The following is a 23,512-nucleotide window of genomic DNA, read 5'->3' as shown; positions in this document are numbered from 1 at the left end:
ATACGCTTCTTCTGGGGTATACTCTCAGCAGCATATTAAACATATCAGGTCCCCATAAGGAGAATCATGTGCTAACGGCTGTCTAAATGACTCGGGTAAAGTTTGTAGCATGTCGGCGTAAATGTGCAGTCATATTCGTTTTGTTCCCACTGGTAGTGTAAGTGAGGATGATGCATCATGTCTATGAGGAGAGCTAAACAGTAGTGAGGTGTGCAGTTGAAGAGACAGATGGGTACAAAGTGGGGCTAGGATTACATCATTGATTGGTGCCAAGCCCGATCATGTTTGACATGGTGATAGATAGTTTGACAGATGAGATCAGGAAGGTGTCCATGTTAACAGACATTGTGATCTGTTATGAGTGTAAGGAGCAAGTGCAAAGACAGAATCGAGAGTCTGTAGAAGCAAGATGGAATACACATTTGTGAATGAGAAAGAGGCAGGTAAAACAGTGAAGTTGCAAGGAACAGCAGTAGAGAAGGTAGACAAGTTTAAACAGATGGGGTCAATAATACAAAGCAATGGACAGTGCACAAGAGAGGTGAAGAAGAGAGTACGGACAGGGTCAAGCAGGCAGAGATGAGTTTCAGGAGTGATTTGTGACAGGTGGATAGCAGCAAGAGTGAAAGGAAGACATTAAGACCTGCTATGATGCATAATTTGGAGGTGGGGACATCAGCAAAATGACAGGAGGTGGAGCTGGAGATACCAGAGCTGAGAGCCAGATATTAATAATAACTAATGATTAAATACAGTGGTATATAAATACAATGAGTAAAAAAGGCGAGTGAAGACTCAAAGGAAGTCTCCAACAGCCTAAGCGAGGATTCAGGGTCAACTTATCCAGCCCCAACGATATTTTTTCTTTATTTTTTAGTTTTAAAACTAATATTAAAAGTAGAGAGGGTTTCTGTCACCCAAATTAAAACTGGGAGCTGGTTCCACAGAAGAAATCTGAAGGCTCTGCCTCCCATTCTATGTTTAAATACCCTAGGAACCACAAACCTGCAATCTGAGAGCTTAGTGCTCTATTGGGGTAATACCGTACTATGAGGTCTTTGAGGTAAGATAAGGGCCTGGATATTCAGGACCTCATATTTAATGAGAAGGCTTTAAAATTCAGTTCTGGATTTAACAAGGAGCCAACGAAGAAAAGCCAGTATATGAGAAATATGTTTTTTCTTTCTAGTTCTAGAAAGCAGGTTTAGCAACCATGATGATGATGTTGATTGAACCAACTTGCATCTGCCTTTTTGGGACAGAAAACCTGAAAAAAAAAAAAAAACTTCACAATGTTATGTTGATGTCAGTAAAGCTAATTTAACATTTAAACTGGCAAACAGTGAAAAAACAAATTTATCTAAAAGTTGGAACTGAATCTAAATGTTGCAGTTTGCAATCAGTTTTATTTTAATATTTCCAGGGAACCCTTTCGCCCAGTGTTAGGAAGATGTAACCTATAGATTTTATAGATCTCCTGTGCCTTTAAAAAAAAATCCATGTCCACTGAGTGATGTCAGCCTTTCAATTCAATAACTAATTATAAATTACCTCATGGTAAACACATAACGCAACTCTAATATCTAAATAGGACTACAAGTTTACAAAGTTGTAAACTTTGGCAAATTAATTGTAAACCGCCATTTCCTTTGATATCTGTATGAACGCAAAAGTTAAACCCAGAGTCAATTAGTTCAGGTGCAGAAGAAGGGGAGGAGTCAGAGCTTGCTGAAGAAAACTTGCCTGCAAGCAGGTTAGATGTGCAGAATTAGTGAGTCAAATACAGGTTAGGTTAGCGCTCTTTCTGGGTTAACAAACTCAGCTTTCAGGAAAAAAGCCTGGATACACCATTTTTGGCATGATAAAACACAAACAGATGCATCTGCTACATTATTTATTTGAAGGACTGCAGAACTGAAGCAGATTATAGATAGGTGCAAGTAACCAAAGAATGATTACAGATGAGCAAAATAATTTGTGATCTAAGTGCTTAAATGCAATGAAACCAACTCTGAAAGGTACATGAACATAGAAATTTTCTTATTTCACATTTTTCACTTTATTTACAAGTCATGTTACTGGGTTTTAAATGTGTTGTAACGGTCAAGACAACAGTCAGAATACAGTATAGCGGTATTGTTTTAATTGGACTGGAAGTGTTAATCTAAAAGCAGTCTGTAAGTGTGCTGTGTACATTCATCCATGTGAGGATACAAGAAAAAGATCATTAATAATGAATTAAATCTCATAAATCAAGTCTGGTGAATGCACTCTGATCCATGGTCATATAAGGCCTGCCAGTGCCAAAAAAAGACAATGAAAAGTGGGGGATAATAAAAAGGTGACATAGAATGAGGCACGTTTAACAGAATTTACATTATGGAAAAACTGGTCAAAACTCCTTTTGAAATTTAAAATAGTCAGTTTGGCAGAAGTCACTATCTCAGCTGTGTGAAATATTGAGACCTTTCACAAAAATAAAATTGATGTTGAATAGTCAATTTCTCATTTGTTCCCCAAGAAATTTATGCCAGGCAGTAGCAATAAAAATCCAGACATCTGAGACTGAGAGTATATCAAGTACAAAAATATCAAAAGAAAAGAACAATGTAACAACACTGCAATGTGCCAAAGTTACCAGGACTTCTAGTTTTTAACATCAAATGAACTGAAAAGGCACCCCAACTCACTCAAGCTGACACTGAAACCTCTTATCATATAATCTTCAGTGGAATTTAGTGAAAACGCCCAATATTGTACATTGTATACATATACACCAATTCAGCAAAAATGTCACTTAAACACGCAGTTAAGTGGTGTTAATCTTTATATTCCCATCTTATTTCAAAACAGTTGCTGTGTTTACTGCAGTGGCTCTCATAATTCGAGGTGTGGACAACCAGCGGAAAATATGGTGTCAAACCAAGTTAAATGACAAAATTTATGCAAAGAAAATAAACTAAAGTCTGACACATATATACACATATATACATATATATATATATGTGTCAGACTTTAGTTTATTTTCTTGCAGGGTGCGACAGACTTGAGTGTCAACTTTCTGCAAATTCTGAAAGGAGGAATACCAGAGGAAGTTCAAAAACCACTGGTTTAAGGCAACCCTGCTTTTCCTGATGGAGACCAATATTTAAGCAGGTCAGTGTGGAGACTGGCTTGACAATGGATGTGCTCTTGGTGCATGCAACATGACCTAATAGTGTTTATAAAAGTTCACCCAGAAATAACACCCAATCACACACTGCAAAACTGCCTAACACATTTCCTCTTTCACAGCTGAGGCCATCACAGGAGAATTTCTATGATGGTATTTATTCTGGGGGCCAACTATTAGCAATTACTGGTCTTCACACTAAGTCTGTTTTTCTTCTTTGTCCAAGATAAGAAAACCAGTGAAAGGTTTTCAGGCTTCTTTAGAAATCAGGAACGATTGTACAAGGTCAGAAAAATGATTTCTTCATCTTCCATTTCCAACTGTGAGTGCTCATGTGGGTTTCTAGAGGATGACTGTATGCTGAAGAAAAAATGGCTAAAAAGAAAATGCTTTGGTCCATGTATGATCTATCTTGGCAGTTAGGGTTGATATATTCCAGAGCATGCATGACGCAGCTCATATTCTAGCAGTCTCAGGTACACTGACCCTGTCTGTGTTTATCCGTTCTCCTTCCACAGTACTAAGTGAATGCTATGGTCTGGCATGCTGGTGGCAAACACCAGTCCAGAGTCATTGCCCCCATCCAAACCGTTAAGCCAAGAGGTCACGCCGGCCAGAAAGCTGGATCCTCGCTTGGATTTTCTATACGCTGGTAGAGGCCAACGGCCTGAGATAGCCTCTGTCCTCAGGTCCATCACATACAAGAAGTGGTTGTCAAAAAGAAGCGCAAACACTTCACCAAAGCTGAGCAGGGACAGGTTGGCTGGATCTTGCATTTTTATCACCCTGGGAAAATAAAGATAAGCTGCATTTAAAGTTGCCAAAATATAATCGGTTACTCATGAGTTTGCTCTGATTGTACATGCAAAGAGTTTAAAAAACAACAACAACAACAACTAAATGGCTAGATGCTCTATAGCATAATGGTCTACACATTTGTTTTAAGTATAATCATAAAATTAGAGAGGCCGTCTGTCACCCAAATCCAAATTGGAACTGAATCCACAGAAAAGGGGCCTGAAAGCTAAAGGCTCTACCTCCCATGCTACTTTTAAATACTCTTGGAACTACAACTAAGTCAGGAATCTAAGATTAAAGGGGTGGTGATATGAGGTGTTTAAGATGGGACCTTATTACTGTACATTTGTGAGTCACACCAGGGAGTCGAGCACTTCTGATTTAAGGCTTTTTCAGAAGAGCCACAGTATCCATCGTCGTACACAGTGAGGATGTAACACTATTGGCAAGATAATCAACCTCTGTGCGAGTACAGTTTAGGTAGCTGTTCTGCATTGTGTTGGCACACAGCATTGAAAATGTTAACAGTGGAGGAATTACATTTGAACTTAGTTACACCACTTTCAGAAACACATCTACTGTAATGAAACATATTCCCCACTGTTGTGCAATCAATTATAGTAAATCGAAATTTTATTAAAAAGGGATTTCTTGAGTATGATTTAAGTGGTGGGTGGTCTCATATGCATTTTGATGGAAGTCACCTGAGTCTAATAACAGATTAAATATAGTGTTGTGTAGTGTGCTCAGCATCTACAACAGGGGTGTCCAACTCCAGGCTTCAAGGGCTGGTGTCCTGCAGGTTTTAGACATCACCCTGGGTCAACACAACTGAATCAAATGATTAGTTCATTACCAGGCCTCTGGAGAACTTCAAGACATGCTGAGGAGGTCATTTAGCCATTTAAATCAGCAGTGTTGGATCAAGGACACATCCAAAACCTGCAGGACACTGGCCCTTGAGGCCTGGAGTTGGACACCCCTGATATACATGAATATTAAAATCACCCATATTAATCACTTTACCTGACCTGAGTACTAAATAAGATAAAAGTCTGAGAATTCAGATGGAAACTGAGTAAAGGCCAGGAGAATGATATACAACAAATAACGTTGTGAGTTTTCCAGTTACAATGTACAAGGCTAAGATTTAGCCTTTCAAGTTAATTACAACTCTGCTTGGGTCTTTGGTTGATTATTTAACTGGAGTCAAAGACTGCTGCCACTCTTCGGCTTATGCTTCGAGGATTCTAACAGTATGACTTGGGGATGCTGATTCATCCTACTCTAATCAGGCTACTTTTCAATCAAACAGGATTTTTTAGAGGTTCAGGAATTTCAGAGGGGTGCCAACAAAACAAATATCAATAACAAATTTTCAATCCTAACTTTTTCACGTCTCCATAATTTTTCTTGTAACTGCCTTGATCTTTTGCTCATATTGAGGCTACAGGCTGGTTGGTGGCTGGCTCTAAGCTTTGGATAGCTTTAGCCACTTTGACTTAGCTCCTTTAAATTATACATGTTCTGTTGGTTGAGGGTGATTTAAGTGTATAATTAGGTTTGTTTTTGTGGTGTGAGGTATTTAACTTTGACAAACTATGTGCCTCTACTCAGAGTAAAGAGTTTCCATGCTATCAACTAGAGATGGCACGATACCACTTTTTTATGTCCGATACCGATACCGATATCATAAATTTGGATATCTGCCGATACCGATATGAATCCGATATAGTGTTTTTTAATCAACAAAACTGTTTTTAAATATCTTGCTGCATTTTGTATAAGTTCATACTCAAGTTTAAAACAAAAACTACACTAAAGCTATTCTGTTATACCTGTATGCAAAAAAAATGTTTCATAGTTCAGCAATACTGATCAATCTAATAAACTTAAACCTACACCATCCTCCCTATTCTGGTATTTTAAAGAGTACGTAGCATAAATATTAAGCAACCTAACTAATAGGGTTCCAACTCCCAGCAACAACAAAAATAAATAAATAAAAAATAGGGAACCACCCCTCACGCTCCACCTCATGATGCTTAATCGACGTAATCAACCTTAATTTGATGCAGTGTGAAAAAAATGCACAGAAATCAATTATTTTTCAAGAAATATTAAATAGATTCAACATCTTTCTTCAACAGAATTGCAGACTGCACAGATGGTACCTTCCCAAAGGAAAAAGTACTATAGCTTACTAGGGTATATATATTAGACTTAATAGTTACTATATACAGTAATGGACTTCTATTCATTTTGCATCAAATTAAAACTTTGGGTGTCAGATAATTATTTATTAAAAGCTTGACATTTTAAATGAGAATAAGAAAGAAAAGTATGTCTTTGTGCCCCCTTTTCCCTGTTAATGCCCTATCGGCCCCCCTGGCTAAACTTTGCTAGATCCGCCCCTGCACAGTTACCAGCGTCAGCTAAGTAGAAAAAGATCCTCGAGTAGAAAGTAATATTAAATACATTCTAACAACAGCTGATCAAGCTTAAACGTGCTTCTGTTGTTCAGCCGCTGGTTTCCTCTTTCTGGTGCAAAGTGGGCCAAAAGCAAACTAGAGACACGGACTCACGACAGAAAAGCCGATCAGCTGATCGTTAAGCAGTTTCATGATTGAAGTAGCAGCAAGAAGAGGCAGTCGCTCCATATATCGTTTGTTAAGCTTAACGCAGGAATGCTTTACAAACATTCAGAGATGGACTTACACACTTGCTTTACTTCTCTCGGGGATAACTTTGTCGGAGATGAAATGCCGGGTTGCTAGCGAAGCTCCAAATGCTATCCAGAGCACCGACAGGTCCCGCATGCCACAGCCGCTCTATCACGTGATGCATACTGCTCCAACGTGCTAACGTTCTGAGGTGAGTTACGGCGTATTGCAAGTTTTGTGAGGTGGTTTCGTGATATTTAATGGATCGGATTACATTTTTTATTTTTCTCCGATATCCGATCCAGTAATTTAGGTCAGTATCGGACCGATACCGATACGTAATATCGGATCGGTCCATCTCTACTATCAACATGTTAGTGTTTCACTGTGAGAGCGCATGGAACTATTTGCCTGTGCCGCTGTGTGCATGTTTATATGTATGAAATGGATGAGCTCATAATGAGTATGTGAAGCCAGTCAGCTGGTCACCAAGAAATTACCTGACTCCGGTCCATAGCCGGTCAATCGGTGTATCTCTAGTGGAAATCACTCAGACTCGACTTGGATCGACTGGCTTTCCATTACAATCACTACCACCTAATGTGGTAGGTACTATTTTAGTACCTAGTACCAGGTACAATGGCCTAATGGAAAACCCTGAAAACTGTGGTGAGTTGATCCGAGTAGATACTAATGGAAAGGGGGTTTTAGATTTTCGCAGATTTTTTTCAGTGTTTACTGTAACCACGTTGATTAGTATTGGGTTTTTTTTCCCCAGACCAGAAATAAAACGTTTAGAACGCTCATGGGCCTTCATATTTATATCTACAGTCTATATCAAAATGTATTTTCCAACCTGTTCTTGCAATGATGACAACTTGTAATTTCATTAAGGTTTCATATTATTTATTTAAATCCGAAATGATAGCCAAGTCACCTCTCATTCACTCCATTACATTTCGTAAACCGTCTGTCTCCCCTGCATATTATAGATTAAGTATAGAGATTATAGAGCCAGGTGGAACTAGAATTCGGTATGTTATCAAATTTCCCCTTACACGCCATAATTGCTGATAGAGAACTGGCAGTTAAATCTAGAACAAAAGCAAACTGATGGATAAACCACACTAAAATATGTCAGTGGTCAATTTGGGTCGGTTTTACATGTTGCATTTTTTCTGATGTTGTGCTTATGACACAAAGCTTTTCCTAACCAGTCTCTATGTGTTAGCCCTGTGACAAACTAGCGACCTTTCCAGAGTGTACCCTGCCTCTCGCCATAAGACAGCAGGGATGGACTCCAGTCCCCCCGCGACCCTGAAAATGTTAAACTGAAGAGAATGGATGAATGGAATTATAATCTGAATTTCAGGGTTACAGCCTTGTCATCAATACAAATTGAACAGGTGATCAAATAATTATTTCCTCCACTTTAGTACAACCCTCATGATCTTACAACTTTAAAATCCCAAAAGAATGTCATATGGACATCTTGGGAAGGAAATGTGAACAAGGTGATCGACGGACACTTTCCTTGGTTACTTCAGTTTTTAACTAGCTTTTTGTATGCTGTAGTTTTATTTGATTTTCTCTATCCATCCATCCTCTTGTGCTTATCCTTATGAGGGTTGCAGAAGAGCTGGAGCCTATCCCAGCTATCACAGGGCGAGATGCAAGGTACACCCTGGACAGATTGCCAGTTTGTCACAGGGCTAACACAGAGAGATAGACAACCACTCACGGAGGAACTGCAGGAGGAAACCGGATTACCTGGAGAAAACAAAACGCAAACACAGGGAGAACATGCAAACTCCACACAAAAAGGGCCTGGTCTGATGGAGGAGTGAAACTCAACAGTACTAACCACTGCATTTTCTGTTCCTACTTCATACTAGGCACCTGCATGTTTTCTAAAATTATGCAACCTATTTTACCTGAGAATCTCAAAACTGGCAAAATCCCACTGATAGACTCCGAGGTCAGAGCTGCATATGATGTAGCGTCCATCAAACTGCAGGCGAGGTTGGAGGCTGATGCTGCGGTCCTCTGACACCGACAGTGTCTTTAAACACTTGCAGTTGATCTCTCGGCCTAAAGGCCATACCTGTACACAAAACACAGGACTGGCTCCATCTTATGGACTCTTTAGATATAGCAGGTCATGTATGATGAACAAGTCGTTTTCCTTTAAAACACATTAACTATGAAAGGGAACATTACCTTAATCTCATACTTGTCAGCACTGAGGAGAATGTAATCACCAGGACTGTGCACCATTGATTCCACTTCACTCTTCTGTAGTATCACCTGATAACAGAAAATCAACAAAAGTTTCACATCTTTAAAATAACAACAAACAAAAAACATTAAGATTGGTTATTTCCTGCCAGTAATTGAAGTAATGGAAATAAGTTTCACACAAACTCAGACAAAAAACCCCATAAAATTCTGACCTTTGTTACCCACTCAGTGTGTCCAGTCAGCGTGTTGAGACAGGCACCAGCAGATAAAGCCCAGACCTTCACTGAGAAGTCTGCAGAGCCGCTGACAAGTACATCCAGCTCATCATTGTAGTCGACACTGAAAACTGCACACGTGCACATACACATGCGCGCGCACACACACACACACAGTTAGGAGCTGTCGCACACATTAAACATGTAGCTATTCTTGTTGGCAGATAATACCAAGCTTTGCCTAGGAGAAGTTCCACTAGTATAACAAAAATGGAACTGTCCCATTCTTGATAACCCTCATCTTTACAAAAGCTCTTGAATCCACCAGTGACTGTTTCAGTGTACTCCATCTCTCTACTCTGGCATATGGCATAGAAACTGAACATTTAACAGTGTTTCCTGAAAACCCTCTCCTGTCTGATCATTTCCTGATAACATTTACATTTACAATAATTGATTACACAGCAGTGGAGAGTAGACTTTATCAAAGTAGATGTCTTTCTGAAAGCGCTGTAACTAAGTTTAAGAATATAATCCACCCACTGTTATCATCTTCAATGCCCTGTACCAACACAGAGCAGAGCAGCTATCTGAACGCTACCCCATCAGAGGTCGATTATCTTGTTAATAATTTCACCTCCTCACTACGTACGACTCTGGATACTGTAGCTCCAGTGAAAACTAAGGTCTCTAATAGAGCTGGGCGATATGAGATTTTTTCATATCACGATATGTTTTTTTCATTTCAGTCGATAACGATATCTATCACGATATAAGCCAAATAACTATATTTGTAAGATTTAAATGTGCCGTTGCTCACAAGTAAAATGTGAAATAATCAGCAGCTTGTTTTGATTTAAATATTTATTTCTCATAATAAGTTCAACAGGGTAGATGTACTTAAGGAACATGAGACTTTTTCAGATAAATAAAGGCAAATATTGCAAACTACACAAAAGGCAGCCGCTAAAGCGTTTAAGTTTCAAAATAGAACAAACGAAACAGACTAAATTGTCAATTCCACTTAGAAACAAAATATTAATTCTAAAAATAAATCTTAGTTTGTTTTACAGAAGAACAGACAAAAATGACTAACTTTTGTCAATATCAAATAAACTGAGAACTAAAAGGAAATTCTCAATCTCTCCTTGTTGTATAGCTTAGCTTTTCAAACAGTTTTAACAGTTACTTTAGTCTGACAAAAGCCGAATGACGAATTAGCGCTTCCAGTCAGAGACTGAGGCTACGTCCACACATACACGGGTATTTTTGAAAACGGAGATTTTCCGTTTTCGTTTTAAAAAATAATCCCGTCCACACATAAAGGCAGAAATGAAGGAAAACGCTGCTATGAACATGCCAAAGCAGCAGGTGGCGCTAGATTCCTAACCGTGCAGAAATGTTGGCCAATCAGAAGTCTAGAAGCCTCGGTGGGAAAAAGTAAACAAAGCTGGGGCATAGAAGCAGAACCGAGTCGTATGTGTGGACGGACAGTAACTGTGTGTATATGTAAGCATTTAAACACTGCAGAGAGTAGAATTAACAGTATTGTAGAAATTCATTTCACCGAAACAATAACGTGGCGCACAGTGTGATGCATGCACCAGTTTATTGTATTTCCAGACTTGCTTTCGGCACAATTTGCAGTGCACGCTACTCTGTTTTTTGTCAGACTTGAAATAGCCGAAATACCTTCACACTACGGAACTTCTATGGCTCTTCCGTTCGACAATCTCTCCGGCATTGGAACCATCATCTGTTTTCTCTTCGGTCACGCTCGGTTGATTTTTCTAGTCGGCACACTCATTTCCTCCATTACGCGCTGGCTCCATTACCCGCTGGCTGCTTCCCAAACAAACACACGTGCAGCTTGGCACTTGTGCTGTACGTAACAAGTCACGCGACGTGACGCTGCGGCTGTGATTGGTTCGGCTCTGGGCTACTTAATTTGGATTGGCTGACCTTTTTTTTTTTTTTTTTTTTTTAAGAGGACAAGAGCGGCGAGGTCTATCGCGATAGCTTAATTTCTCTATCGAGTAAAAGTTATATCGCGATACATATCGTTATCGTTCTATCGCCCAGCTCTAGTCTCTAATCAGAAGTACCTGACTCCGTGGTATAATTCTCAAACACGTAGCCTAAAGCAGATGACTCATAATCTGGAGAGGAAATGGCGTGTCACAAATGTAGAAGATCATCATTTAGCCTGGAGAAATAGTTTTCTGCTTTATAAGAAAGCCCTCCGCAAAGCCAGAACATCTTACTATTCATCACTGATTGAAGAAAATAAGAACAACCCCAGGTTTCTCTTCAGCACTGTAGCCAGGCTGACAAAAAGTCAGAGCTCTGTTGAGCCAACCATCCCTTTAACGGTAACTAGTAATGACTTCATGAACTTCTTCACAAATAAAATTTTTATCATTAGAGAAAAAATTACCAATAATCATCCCACAGATGTAATATTATCTACAGCTACTCTTAGTACCATTGATGTTAAGTTAGACTCTTTTTCTCCAATTGATCTTTCTGAGTTAACTTCAATAATTACTTCCTCCAAACCATCAACGTGTCTTTTAGACCCCATTCCTACAAAACTGCTCAAAGAAGTCCTGCCATTAATTAATTCTTCAATCTTAAATATGATCAACCTATCTCTAATAATCGGCTATGTACCACAGGCCTTCAAACTGGCTGTAGTTAAACCTTTACTCAAAAAGCCATCTCTAGACCCAGCAGTCTTAGTTAATTATAGGCCAACCTTCCTTTCATATCAAAAATCCTTGAAAGAGTAGTTGTCAAACAGCTAACAGATCATCTGCAGAGGGATGGCTTATTTGAAGAGTTTCAGTCAGGTTTCAGAGCTCATCACAGCACAGAAACAGCTTTAGTGAAGGTTACAAATGATCTTCTTATGGCCTCTGACAGTGGACTCATCTCTGTGCTTGTCCTGCTAGACCTTAGTGCAGCATTCGATACTGTTGACCATAATATCCTATTAGAGCGATTAGAACATGCTGTAGGTATTACAGGTACTGCGCTGCAGTGGTTTGTATCATATCTATCTAATAGACTCCAATTTGTGCATGTAAATGGAGAGTCCTCTTCACACACTGAGGTTAATTATGGAGTTCCACAGGGTTCAGTGCTAGGACCAATTCTGTTTACATTATACATGCTTCCCTTAGGCAGCATCATTAGAAGACACAGCATACATTTTCACTGCTATGCAGATGACACCCAGCTCTATCTGTCCATGAAGCCAGATAGCACACACCAATTAGTTAGACTGCAGGAATGTCTTAAAGACATAAAAATCTGAATGGCCGCTAACTTTCTGCTTCTTAATTCAGATAAAACTGAGGTTATTGTACTCGGCCCTGAAAATCTTAGAAATATGGTGTCTAACCAGATTCTTACTCTGGATGGCATTACCTTGGCCTCCAGTAACGCTGTGAGGAACCTTGGAGTGATTTTTGACCAGGATATGTCCTTCAACGCACATATTAAACAAATATGTAAGACTGTGTTCTTCCATTTGCGCAACATCTCTAAAATTAGAAATATCCTGTCTCAGAGTGACGCTGAAAAACTAGTTCATGCATTTATTACTTCCAGGCTGGACTACTGTAATTCATTATTATCAGGATGTCCAAAAAACTCGCTGAAAAGCCTTCAGCTAATCCAAAATGCTGCAGCAAGAGTTCTGACAGGGACTAGAAAGAGAGAGCATATTTCTCCTGTTTTGGCTTCCCTTCATTGGCTTCCTGTTAAATCCAGAATTGAATTCAAAATCCCGCTCCTCACATACAAGGTCTTAAATAATCAGGCCCCATCTTATCTTAATGACCTTGTAGTACCATATCACCCTATTAGAGCACTTCACTCTCGCTCTGCAGGCCTACTTGTTGTTTCTAGAGTATTTAAAAGTAGAATGGGAGGGAGAGCCTTCAGTTTTCAGGCCCCTCTTCTGTGGAACCAGCTTCCAGTTTGGATTCGGGAGACAGACACTATCTCTACTTTTAAGATTAGGCTTCAAACTTTCCTTTTTGCTAAAGCATATAGTTAGGGCTGGACCAGGTGACCCTGAATCCTCCCTTAATTATGCTGCAATAGACGTAGGCTGCCGGGGGATCCCCATGATGCATTGAGTTTTTCCTTTCCAGTCACCTTTCTCACTCACTATGTGTTAACAGACCTCTCTGCATTGAATCATATCTGTTATTAACCTCTGTCTCTCTTCCACAGCATGTCTTTTATCCTGTCTTCCTTCTCTCACCCCAACCGGTCGCAGCAGATGGCCGCCCCTCCCTGAGCCTGGTTCTGCCGGAGGTTTCTTCCTGTTAAAAGGGAGTTTTTCCTTCCCACTGTCGCCAAAGTGCTGGCTCATAGGGGGTCATATGATTGTTGGGTTTTTCTCTGTATCTATGAAGCGCCTTGAGGCGACTTTTGTTGTGATTTGGCGCTATATAAATAAAATTGAATTGAACTGAATTACTCTTTTTAATCCCCAAACTTGGTGGCAGATGACTGCTAAATATTCCACAGTGTACAGAAATGTGCACAGACAGTTGGGTTATATTTTTTGCCATTTCCTTTTAGGTTTGTTTCAAAACTGTCTGTGGACTTGTGTTTCTTGCCTAATCAGACTTTTTTAATGCCTTTGTTTTGACAGATTTTAAAGTTCCCTTGCCATATAAAGCACTGTCACAAAGAGATAACATAAAATACTAAAAATAACGCTTCTTCCATGCAAAGTTGACCGTTTCGCTATTGACCACATGTTATCTGCCTCTCCTCTAGCATTAATATGCTTCCTATTCTAGATAAGGACATAATTGCTCAACACTGAAACCAACCTGCTCCTGTGTGGCCACGGAATTGCTGGATTTTAGCCCCTGTACTCCACTCCCAGCATGCAATAGTGTTGTCAAAGGACCCAGTCACCAGCTTCTGTTCATCAAATTTTACTGTGGCACAGGTGTGTGTCTGAATTCCATAAATGCACTGTCCAGTACGCACATCCCATAATTTGGCAGAGAGATCGTCAGATCCTGAAAAACAAGTAAAAGCCATCAGTGTTACTGCTGTAGTGACAGGTTCAACCTACATGAGTGTATATAGAAGGCTCAACATGTACAAGCCCTCACACACTGAGAATGAAACAAACATTACAAACAATGCTTCCACACCTATTCCAGACATGGTCTGCATGAAAGAAGACAAAACTGGGTATACTCAAAACAACCCTTATGAGTGTGCTACTGGTAGAAACTACTGTGCCATAATGTGATACAGATGAAAAAACAACAACAACAGCAACCTATACAGTACCATTAACAAGTATATGTCTTAGTTTTTATTTTTTGCATGTTTGTCATACTTTGGGCCCTGAAGCAAGGGCACTCAAGTTATGCGGCAGGACAATGATCTGAAACGCACGAGCAAGTCCACTACCAATTGTGTGGGGTTTTTTTTTTGTTTTTTTTAAATACAACAAGACAAAAAACAGTTATCCCAAATACTTTAGTGCAGTTCTTGCTGGCAACAACGGCACAAACAGTTGTTAGGGTTAAGGTGCAATTTCTGTTTCACACACGGCCAGGTAGGTTTGGATTAGGGCTGCCCTAGTTATCATTTATATATCACTTTAAGCAAGACAAATGTAGATACAAGACAAGAGAGGATAACTCACACGCCTATCTTTTTTCCTAGTAACTCTCTCGTCTCTATTTTATCTATCAAACTTCCAAAGAAGAACCAACAGTAGCTAAAACAGACTCAAAGAAAAAGTGTTTTTATGATAACTATGAACCTGAGTGAAAGTCAGCCTCTTCCTACAAGGGTGCAGAGAATGGAAAAACTGTGTTGGAATATGAAATGTAAAATAAAAAGCATATGAAACCATCAATGCGGTGTGTGTGTGTGTTGTTTGGGGTGTAAGAAGTTGGCAAAGTATTTCAGGTAGCAGCTTCCTAAGTTGTAAAGTTTCCATTAACTACCATTTCCTATTGGAAATGAATAAATCTATAATCATTAAAAGATTTATTAAAATAAATCTATAATCATTAAAAGCAAACTTTTTTTTCATTTACCCATTATTGGGTATGGTGTATAGAGTTTAAATATAAATCCATTTCGGAACAAGAGAAGTACTGTGAATACTTTCTGGACGCATTGCATGTGAATGACTCCTGGGTGAAAATCAAATTTCAAGACGTACAACAATTTACTGATTACATTAACACATCAGGTTCACCACAGAAGGAAAGACAAAATCACGTGGTAGTGTTCTTGAACTTAAATTACCGTGAACAACAGGGAACATTTGAAAGTTGTAAACTGACACATACCAATCAGTTTTTAAGGTTTTGACTATCATCATCCACTCAAACACAAATTGTGTGACATCAGGACTCTACAACACAAAGTGAACACCATCCCCATAGACAATGGATATCATATCAAAGAGGCCCTGAGTAAATGTGGTTATCGCAACTGTGCATTTGTCAAAGCTCAGAAGACAGCTAAAGAATGTTCCAGGCGAGAGAGAGATCAACTACTTCCTAAACAAAAACCAATGGTAAGATCTTATGTGTCCGGAGTATAAGAAATGTGCTTTGTCTATGCCAAAAGCACTATGCCAAAAGCTGGACCTTATACTACGTAATTTATGAATTCAGCAGGGGATCAAACAATTAATTCCCCTGCTGTACGTGAAAAGTGAACTGTCACCTCTGAACTAAGGAGTGTGCTAAGATTGAAGACATTTCCCAACTCTTGTTAATAGTACTCATGGACGTTAATCCATGGTCATGACAATTTCCAAATCAAATTCCTTTTTAAATAGAAACAAAAAACAAAAAAAAACCATAGGCCCGGTGACAGATCTATTTTATAAGCACTCTTTAAATGACTATAACTCTTACCATTGCGCTTAAGAGAAAATTGAAATGGTTTTAACCCTTTGAAACACATCATATATCAGTATTTTTAATGTATTCAGTGAATAGTTTTATATTTACTTTTTGTCTATACAGATGTCAGATGATAGACTTGTTTAAACGCTATTTTCAAACTGCAGTTTTTCATGTGTGTATGGGTACATTTCTCAGGACATGATGTGAAGTTAAACTAAAAGGAGTGTTAGTATTATGAGGTTGACAGAAATATCTCTGGATAAAACTGATGAGCTGTACAGCACTGTGTCATGACTCTATCGTAGACGTTTGAGAGCTACCAATTTGATATTTTGCTACTCTAATAAAGACAGAACACACAGTCATGGGGTACCTGTGCAGAGGAGGCCGTCCTTGTAATAAAGAGCATATACTCGAGCACTGTGACCAATAAGTGATGACGTCTCAAAGGCTTCTTGATCCTTTAACTGCATCATACGCAGCTTAGCCTTCAGGTAGACCCCCTTCCAATGTGATGCATCCTGAATGGTCTCATCAGTCTTCCAGCCTAGCTCCCGACACACACCCTGCCACACCTCAGTGCAAGAGTTTATCACCTACCAAAAAAAAAAAAGAAAAAAAAGAAAGAAAGTAAGAATAGTTGATATGTGAAACAAGTGTTGTCAGGCTCTGTGGATCAATAATAAACATCCTTAAAAACTTGATTATCCATCTGTGTCACAAAAATTAAGCTGTATGACGGATTTAATCAATTAAATTTCCACCTGTAATTCACTTTGCTCATGCTTCATATAATCATTATCTATACATTTCAACAAACATATCAGAAAGTCCATGCAAACAACAATATATATAACGTATATGCCACTTGGTGGAGAGGTTCATATTCATCTAACTATGAGAATGTATACAGTCTTGGTAATCTAAATATGTGTTCACTTTTTATGCAAGGAAACAAAAGTCATCCCAAAACACAGATGTCACAAGCATTTTACATCACTGGCCCCACATACAGCCCACTTTGATGTTAAGTGGGCTGGACCAGTAACACTACATGATAAATGTGTAAAATTAGTGCATAAAACGCAGTCTTGTATGCTTTTGCTCCCACATGTTATACTTTTAATGTGACAGTATTACAGATTCATCAACAGATCAATCCAGAGTGCTGACATGATGTCCATCTCAAGAGTATTCCACAAGAGCACTGAACAAACACTATTCTTTTTCACAGATACAGTAAACCAAGAAAAACAATGTTGAAAATACAACATGAATATATCACAATTGGAACTGTCAGTGAAGCTCATATGTGGGCATACATCAGTGCAACAACATCACTGTCTGTATATGTGTATATGTCTGTCAGTTTAGCTATTGACTGTATCTTTGGGCCTGGACAACCGTCATATCTGCATTTTTGGATTTAGGTTGTTATTGAGGATTAAATGGATACCTATAGACAGCATAATAACAGATAAGTACCTTCTACAAACCAAACAATTCTTTCAGAAGCTAATAGCTGCACTTTTATCAAAAACTGAAAGAAGGCATTAGATTTCACTGTGAATGTTTGTAATCATTATTTTCTTTTACAGTTCATTCCTTGAGGAAAGTCAGATAAACAAGGAGTCTGGAAATTTTAGAATTACCTTGTTCCATTGTTTGCAGACTAGGCAGCAGGTGAGCAAGGTCTGAGGATCCAGCCAGCGCAGCAAGTAGAAGGCCAACTCCAAGGGAAGAAGGCGCAAAAAGTCACGTTTCAGCAGTGTCTCTAGTCCATTCGAGAGATGGCGGAGCTGAGCAGCACCACTTAAAGATATGAGGTGGTCCAAAGACTGGTTGCGCTGCTGGTCATTTAGAGTAAGGAAAGTAGCAGAGACTGACTCCAGCCACCCCTCAAATGCTGCCTTCTCCATGGGCACATGAGAGCGACCTGCAAGAGCTATAAGAATAATGCAGGGTCCGACCTCATCAATTTGGTCAGGAGAAAACTACCAAACTCATCATACACAGAGACAGATTCAACATGCCCTCCAGTCATTGCTATATATATATATATATATATATATATATATATATATATATATATATATATATATTTTTTTTTTTTTTTTTTTTTTTTTTAAAGAGTACGTTTGAGCCCCTCCAACCCCTTAACATTTAAATCTCTTGAAGAATGAATGACGCCAATTCTGAATCCCTGAAAGGTCATGAACAATAACAGTACAAAATGTATGATTTAAGAAGTGTCCCTGGTTCAGACATTTAACCTGGATCAACCAGCATCATCTCCTCACTCATACAGCGTTTAAGATCCGGCCATAGCAGGGTAGCTAATAACCAAAGCTGCAGAAGGCTTTCCGTCAGGCTTCATAAAGCCTTCCGAGCCTGAAAACGACACATGAATGTAAAATAAAGTACATTCGGGTATATGTTTCACTTATTTAAAATTGAAATTTAAAGGAAGCCACTTTTATGGGCTCCCGTGTCTGCTTGTGCATTCGTTGTAAGTTAGCCTGACTAGCTAGCAACTTTTGTAGCTAACGTTAGCTCTGTAGCAGTGTTATTGTTTAGAGCAAACTAGCTACAAGTGGAAACACTCAAATACTTAGAGAACAGTATATGCTATTAAATGATTTATAACTGTAATTGGAAATTCAAATTGCCCACCAACCAGAGTTGCAGGGAGTTTCCGGATCAACACTTTCCCGGTTTAGGTCACATCGCTAAGTTAGCTGTCGAAAGCTAATCTGGCAACCACCAAGTTAAACGGATTCCAAAGAAAGCTAGTTTTGTAGTTGAGGTTAGCTAACAACCACGATAGTGCTTGTTTTTGTTAATTTTGAATTACACGTAAAACACGTAACGGTAGTCTTCGTTACAGCTCTATGGTGTAGATATTTCATGCAGCAGGGGAAAACGATAGCACCTTCTGACAGCATGAAACTATAATATAATGGAAACGCTACCCCTTCATAAGACGTCGTTGTCACCCTCAGTATAATCTTACAGGAGGCAAAGTAAGAGTTTTTATCTCAAAACAACGGGCAACATTTAACAATATACAACCGCATATTTAGTAGCTTTGCCAGCATATTCAGTATACTTATACTTTATAACATTTTTGCATTTTTATTTTCAGCGTTCCCTCTTTTGACGCAACTTGCCTGCAAGACAATGCTGCTGGCACGAAAACAAATAGATTAACTAACTTCCGGTTTTCGCGCGAGTAGGTGTGTCCAGAGTCAGAACCCTTTTTTTAAAAGAAAAAAGGAGTATCAGTACGACGGAGTAATAGCGCCACGTTAAGAAAACAAAATATTATTGATCATTTTGAGAATAAAGTCGAAATTTCGAGATTAAAGCTCTATTTCGAGGAAAATAGTACAAATACTATTTTGAGAAGAAAGTCGAATAAAAAAAGTGAAAAAGTTAAATTTTGCTGCAGGCTTTGAATGGTAAAAAGTAGCACCACTTGGTGGACAAATATAAAATTAAAAATTGAACCGAGTAGTCCAAAAGAAAATCTTAGCATAAAGGAATGCATTAGTTATGTATGGAAGCTTCATTCCGTCACTAAAAAAACGCTATCCATAACTCGAAATAAGTAAACATTTCGAGTTATTATAGATAGCATTTATTTATTTTTAGTGGTGGAAACAAGCTTCCATAGGATAGCAAGGAATGGTATAAGGTCTACCCCAGTACTCCTCACCTCTAATGAAGGATATGCTACTAAGGAAAATAATGTGGGATGAATTAGTTACACTTTGATGGGGTAGAGCCCTCCAGTGAGATGTTTCAAGTGTCCGAGTTATGGATATGTGGCAGCTAGGCTGCTAGGATTCAAGGAAATTAATTTGGAAGAAATATGTCAAATTACCTATCCTCAGGACAGTGAAGCACAAAGAACAAAACAAAGTCAGCACTTAGGATGGGATGACACAGACACAGAGGACTTGTTCTAAAGAGGTTATGATCATGGCAACTAGTAGCATTTGCATACTGCTGTTTGTTATGCAGTGGAATGCTAGGAGCCTCATGGCAAATGAATAGGAATTCAAACATTTTCTAAGTGGTCATAATTAAAAGCCTAATATTACTTGCATTGTTAATATTACAAGAAAGTTGGTTTAAACCAAGGCTAGGTTTTGTGATTCCAAGATCCAAATTTGAGAGGGAAAATAAGGAGATAACCTTTTGGTGCTGGAACCTGTAAAACCTTTATTAGAAAAGGACTAGAAATGAATGCAATAATTGAGTGCATAATAACAGAAGTGTGGACAGACAGGGGAAAATTTACTGTTGTAAGTACATATAATTTCTGCATTACATTAGAGGAAGACTATTTCGTAGAAATTACAGATAAAATCGGTGTCCCTCTAATGTGGGTTGAAGACCTAAATGCACATAATGAGCTGTTGGGAAGCAAGAAGGATAGAAATGGTATAGTAGTGGAGGAATTTATAGACAAATACAACTTGGTTGTTTCAAGTGACGGATAACCAACATGGTTTAGGACAAATCAATCAATATCATCATCTATTGACATTACATTTGTATCAGCTGATTGGTATTAGTTAGCAAATGTGGATTGTGGATTGCAAAATGTTTACTGGAGCGAAGTACAATGGGAAGTGGCCATACCCCCAAAATCAGTAGCAAATAATCAGTTGCTTAGTTGGAATGAGGAGTCAACAATACCCTCCCATAAGATTCAGTCTACAGCATTATATAATATTTTATTAGTGTCCTGTTAGACCCATTTATTAAAAAAAAAAAAGAAAAAGAAAAAAGAAGACGAAACAAACAAATAAAAAACAGTCTCTTTACAGCTCCGAGATAGTCGTCATTTACTTCCGATATTTATGATATGGCATTATTTTTGTCAGTTAATAAAGACATATTTTAATATACCAGTTTAACCTTTGTTTTTGTTTTGTTTTTCTTGCTAACATTAGGGGGTATTGCCCTAAATATGAGTAACTAAAATGTTTTAAACAAATGTTGTGGTTGCAATATATTAAAGGGAAAAGTGTTTAAAATCTCACGAGGGGACATCAGTAGATCGCACTATTTTCTTATCCCTCCCAAGTCAAGTGAATGGTCTTAGCTAAGGGGACTGATGTAGGACAAACAACTTTGGCTGCTGTTTATTTGTTGCTTGCTGATGTTACATGTTCTGAATAAGAAACATTTTATTGTCATTAAATATCAGATGTTAAATTAAATGATAAGTTTTTACATTAACTTACATATTCCACTCTCCGTGTTCCTTTCATGCACCTTTGAAATGCAGCTGGTACATTTGATAATGCAAATGGCATCCTGCCCATCTAATATAGCTCCCAAGGAGTTGTGAAAGCTGTCAGGTACATTGATCCTTCTGCTATGAAACATTGGTGGTAGGCTTTTCCCTGGTCCAGTATGGAAAACCAGCTGGATCCCTCCAGTGAGTCAGTGAGAGCCTGGTTCTGGGTGGCTGTAGCTCAGGTGGCAGAGCAGGTCAGCCACTAATCAGAAGGTCGGTGGTTCGATCCCAGGCTGCCTCCTGGCTGCATGCCAAATATCCTTGGGCAAGATACTAACCCCATGTTTGCCTGGTGGTGGTCAGAGGGCCCGGTGGCGCCAGTGTCCGGCAGCCTTGCCTCTGTCAGTGCGCCCCAGGGCAGCTGTGGCTACAATGTAGCTTGCCATCACCAGTGTGTGAATGACTGAATGTAGTGTAAAGCGCTTTGGGGTCCTTAAGGACTAGAAAAGCGCTATACAAATACAGGCCATTTACCATTTATTACGCATAACATAAATTTTCACTGCTATGCAGATAATACCCAACATCGATCCATGGAGCCAGATAATACACACCAATCAGTTAAACTACAGGCTTTAATTTCCTGCCTCTTAATTCAAATAAAACTGAGGTTATTGTATTCGGCGCTAAAAATCTCAGAGACTGGGGTTGGTCTGGCACTGTTTTGTTATTCAAGAGCTTATAATAAAGCTCTTGGCGTATGGAGCCATCCTTTTTCCTCACACACGACTGGAGCACCATAGGGTGACTAAGATTTAACAAACCATCTTTTTACCAATAACTCTGGAATTTGTTCTTTTACCTCCCTATCGACCGGCACATCATCCTTAAGTCTGATTTCTATTTACAGGGCTGAAACACGGCCTCTTCACAGAACATTTCTTCCACCACTTGTTGCTTTTCGGGGATCAGATGGCTAATGTCAGCTGGTGGAAAAGCAAGAGTTCTGTTTGGGGTTTACTGGAAAAAAGCTAATCTAAAAAGATTAACTGTTCTCTCATGCCAGAGACACAGTTTTCTGTGTCTCTGGCATGTCCAATCTCAGTCACCTTGGTGACCTGCTAAACTGTACCAAAAAATTTTCTCTTTGGTAGCATGATCTCATGTTTTAAGTGCTTAGAGATTAGTACCATGATATAGGGGTGGTGAGGGTTATTGAACTCCAGAAGGCCTTCCCTCAAACTCAGCTGTCCTCGGACATCGTCCTGCTCCACAGGTTCACACAAAAACAGTAGTCTGTACCAAACCTGGAATGACAGCACTCCCACTCTTACTGTAGCTGTGTCACAGTATTTTCTTGGTGGTACCTGGATGAAACTGACCATGGGAATCACTTGTTCACCATTCCAAAGACATCGCATCGGAGGCTAACAGCTGTGGGAATGGCATCACCTGAGAGTTCTTGTCTCTTGATAATCGCTTCAAGCACATTAGCTGCTAGTAGGTGCTGTTGCAGTGACAGCTGACTGACCAGGAAGGGGGCTTGAATGGTGAAACTGGAATTGTGATTCCCTCCTAAGATGAAGGTGATCTCTACCCAGCCATCTTAGGGGATGGTTTGGCAATTAACTGCATAAAGATCAAGGCTTAAATACCTGATCAGCGGCTACCCAGTGAAAGTTCAATTCTATTCATCTCATAGGTGAACATCATCAAAAATGGGCTGACACCCACATTCCCAATTATACAGTCAGATCCCTGCAGGAGCTTTTCAGTGAAGGAAAGGCAAGTTTATTTGTATAGCACAATTCAACAACAAGGTGATTCAAAGTGCTTTACAGAGACATTAGAAACAAAAACAAATAAAAAGGCATGATTTAAAATTGATTAAAACAAGCAAACAAATAAAACCAACTAATTAACAAACAAACAAACAAAACAGTCTATAAAATCAAAACAGATTAAATCAGTAGTTAAATGTAAGTTTTGAAATTTAAGCTTAAAAGTGTGGATTTGGTGCTTTATTCAAATGCAGCTGAGAATAGGTGTCTTCAACCTGGATTTAAATAAACTGAGTGTTTCAGCTGATCTGAGGCTTTCTGGGAGTTTGTTCCAGATATAAGGAGCATAAAAGCTGAATGCAGCTTCTCCGTGTCTGGTTCTGACTCTGGGAACTGATAAAAGACCGGATCCAGATGACCTGAGGGATCTGAAAGGTTCATACTGGGTCAGGAGGACTCGAGCAGCAGAGT

The 23,512-nt window shown here is 39.0% G+C and overlaps 1 protein-coding gene across 1 annotated transcript; it reads right to left on the bottom strand.

Moving 5' to 3' along the window:
* Positions 1–1,886: 1,886 nt before the first annotated feature.
* fbxw2 (F-box and WD repeat domain containing 2) lies at positions 1,887–18,970 on the bottom strand. Its single transcript, XM_080876654.1, has 8 exons — positions 18,684–18,970; positions 17,659–17,951; positions 16,380–16,602; positions 13,946–14,140; positions 9,087–9,220; positions 8,854–8,940; positions 8,568–8,737; positions 1,887–3,958 (listed from the first exon to the last, which is right to left on the bottom strand). Exons 2-8 carry the CDS (start codon positions 17,923–17,925, stop codon positions 3,670–3,672), a joined length of 1,365 nt encoding a protein of 454 aa, XP_080732780.1. The 5' UTR covers positions 17,926–17,951; positions 18,684–18,970; the 3' UTR covers positions 1,887–3,669.
* Between the last annotated feature and the right edge of the window lie 4,542 nt (positions 18,971–23,512).

The sequence above is a fragment of the Rhamphochromis sp. 'chilingali' genome (assembly GCF_963969265.1).
Source record: "Rhamphochromis sp. 'chilingali' genome assembly, chromosome: 2".
NCBI classification, from domain to species: Eukaryota; Metazoa; Chordata; class Actinopteri; order Cichliformes; family Cichlidae; genus Rhamphochromis; species Rhamphochromis sp. 'chilingali'.
This window is presented reverse-complemented; position numbering and strand designations above follow the sequence as displayed.

Excerpts from the sequence above, each read along its gene's own strand:
- fbxw2 (XM_080876654.1), bottom strand. The coding sequence starts at position 17,925 with ATGGAGAAGGCAGCATTTGAGGGGTGGCTGGAGTCAGTCTCTGCTACT. Across the intron at positions 16,603-17,658 it reads TCTGCAAACAATGGAACAAG|GTGATAAACTCTTGCACTGA; the intron begins GTAATTCTAAAA and ends TTTTTTTGGTAG. Across the intron at positions 14,141-16,379 it reads GGACGGCCTCCTCTGCACAG|GATCTGACGATCTCTCTGCC; the intron begins GTACCCCATGAC and ends CTTGTTTTTCAG.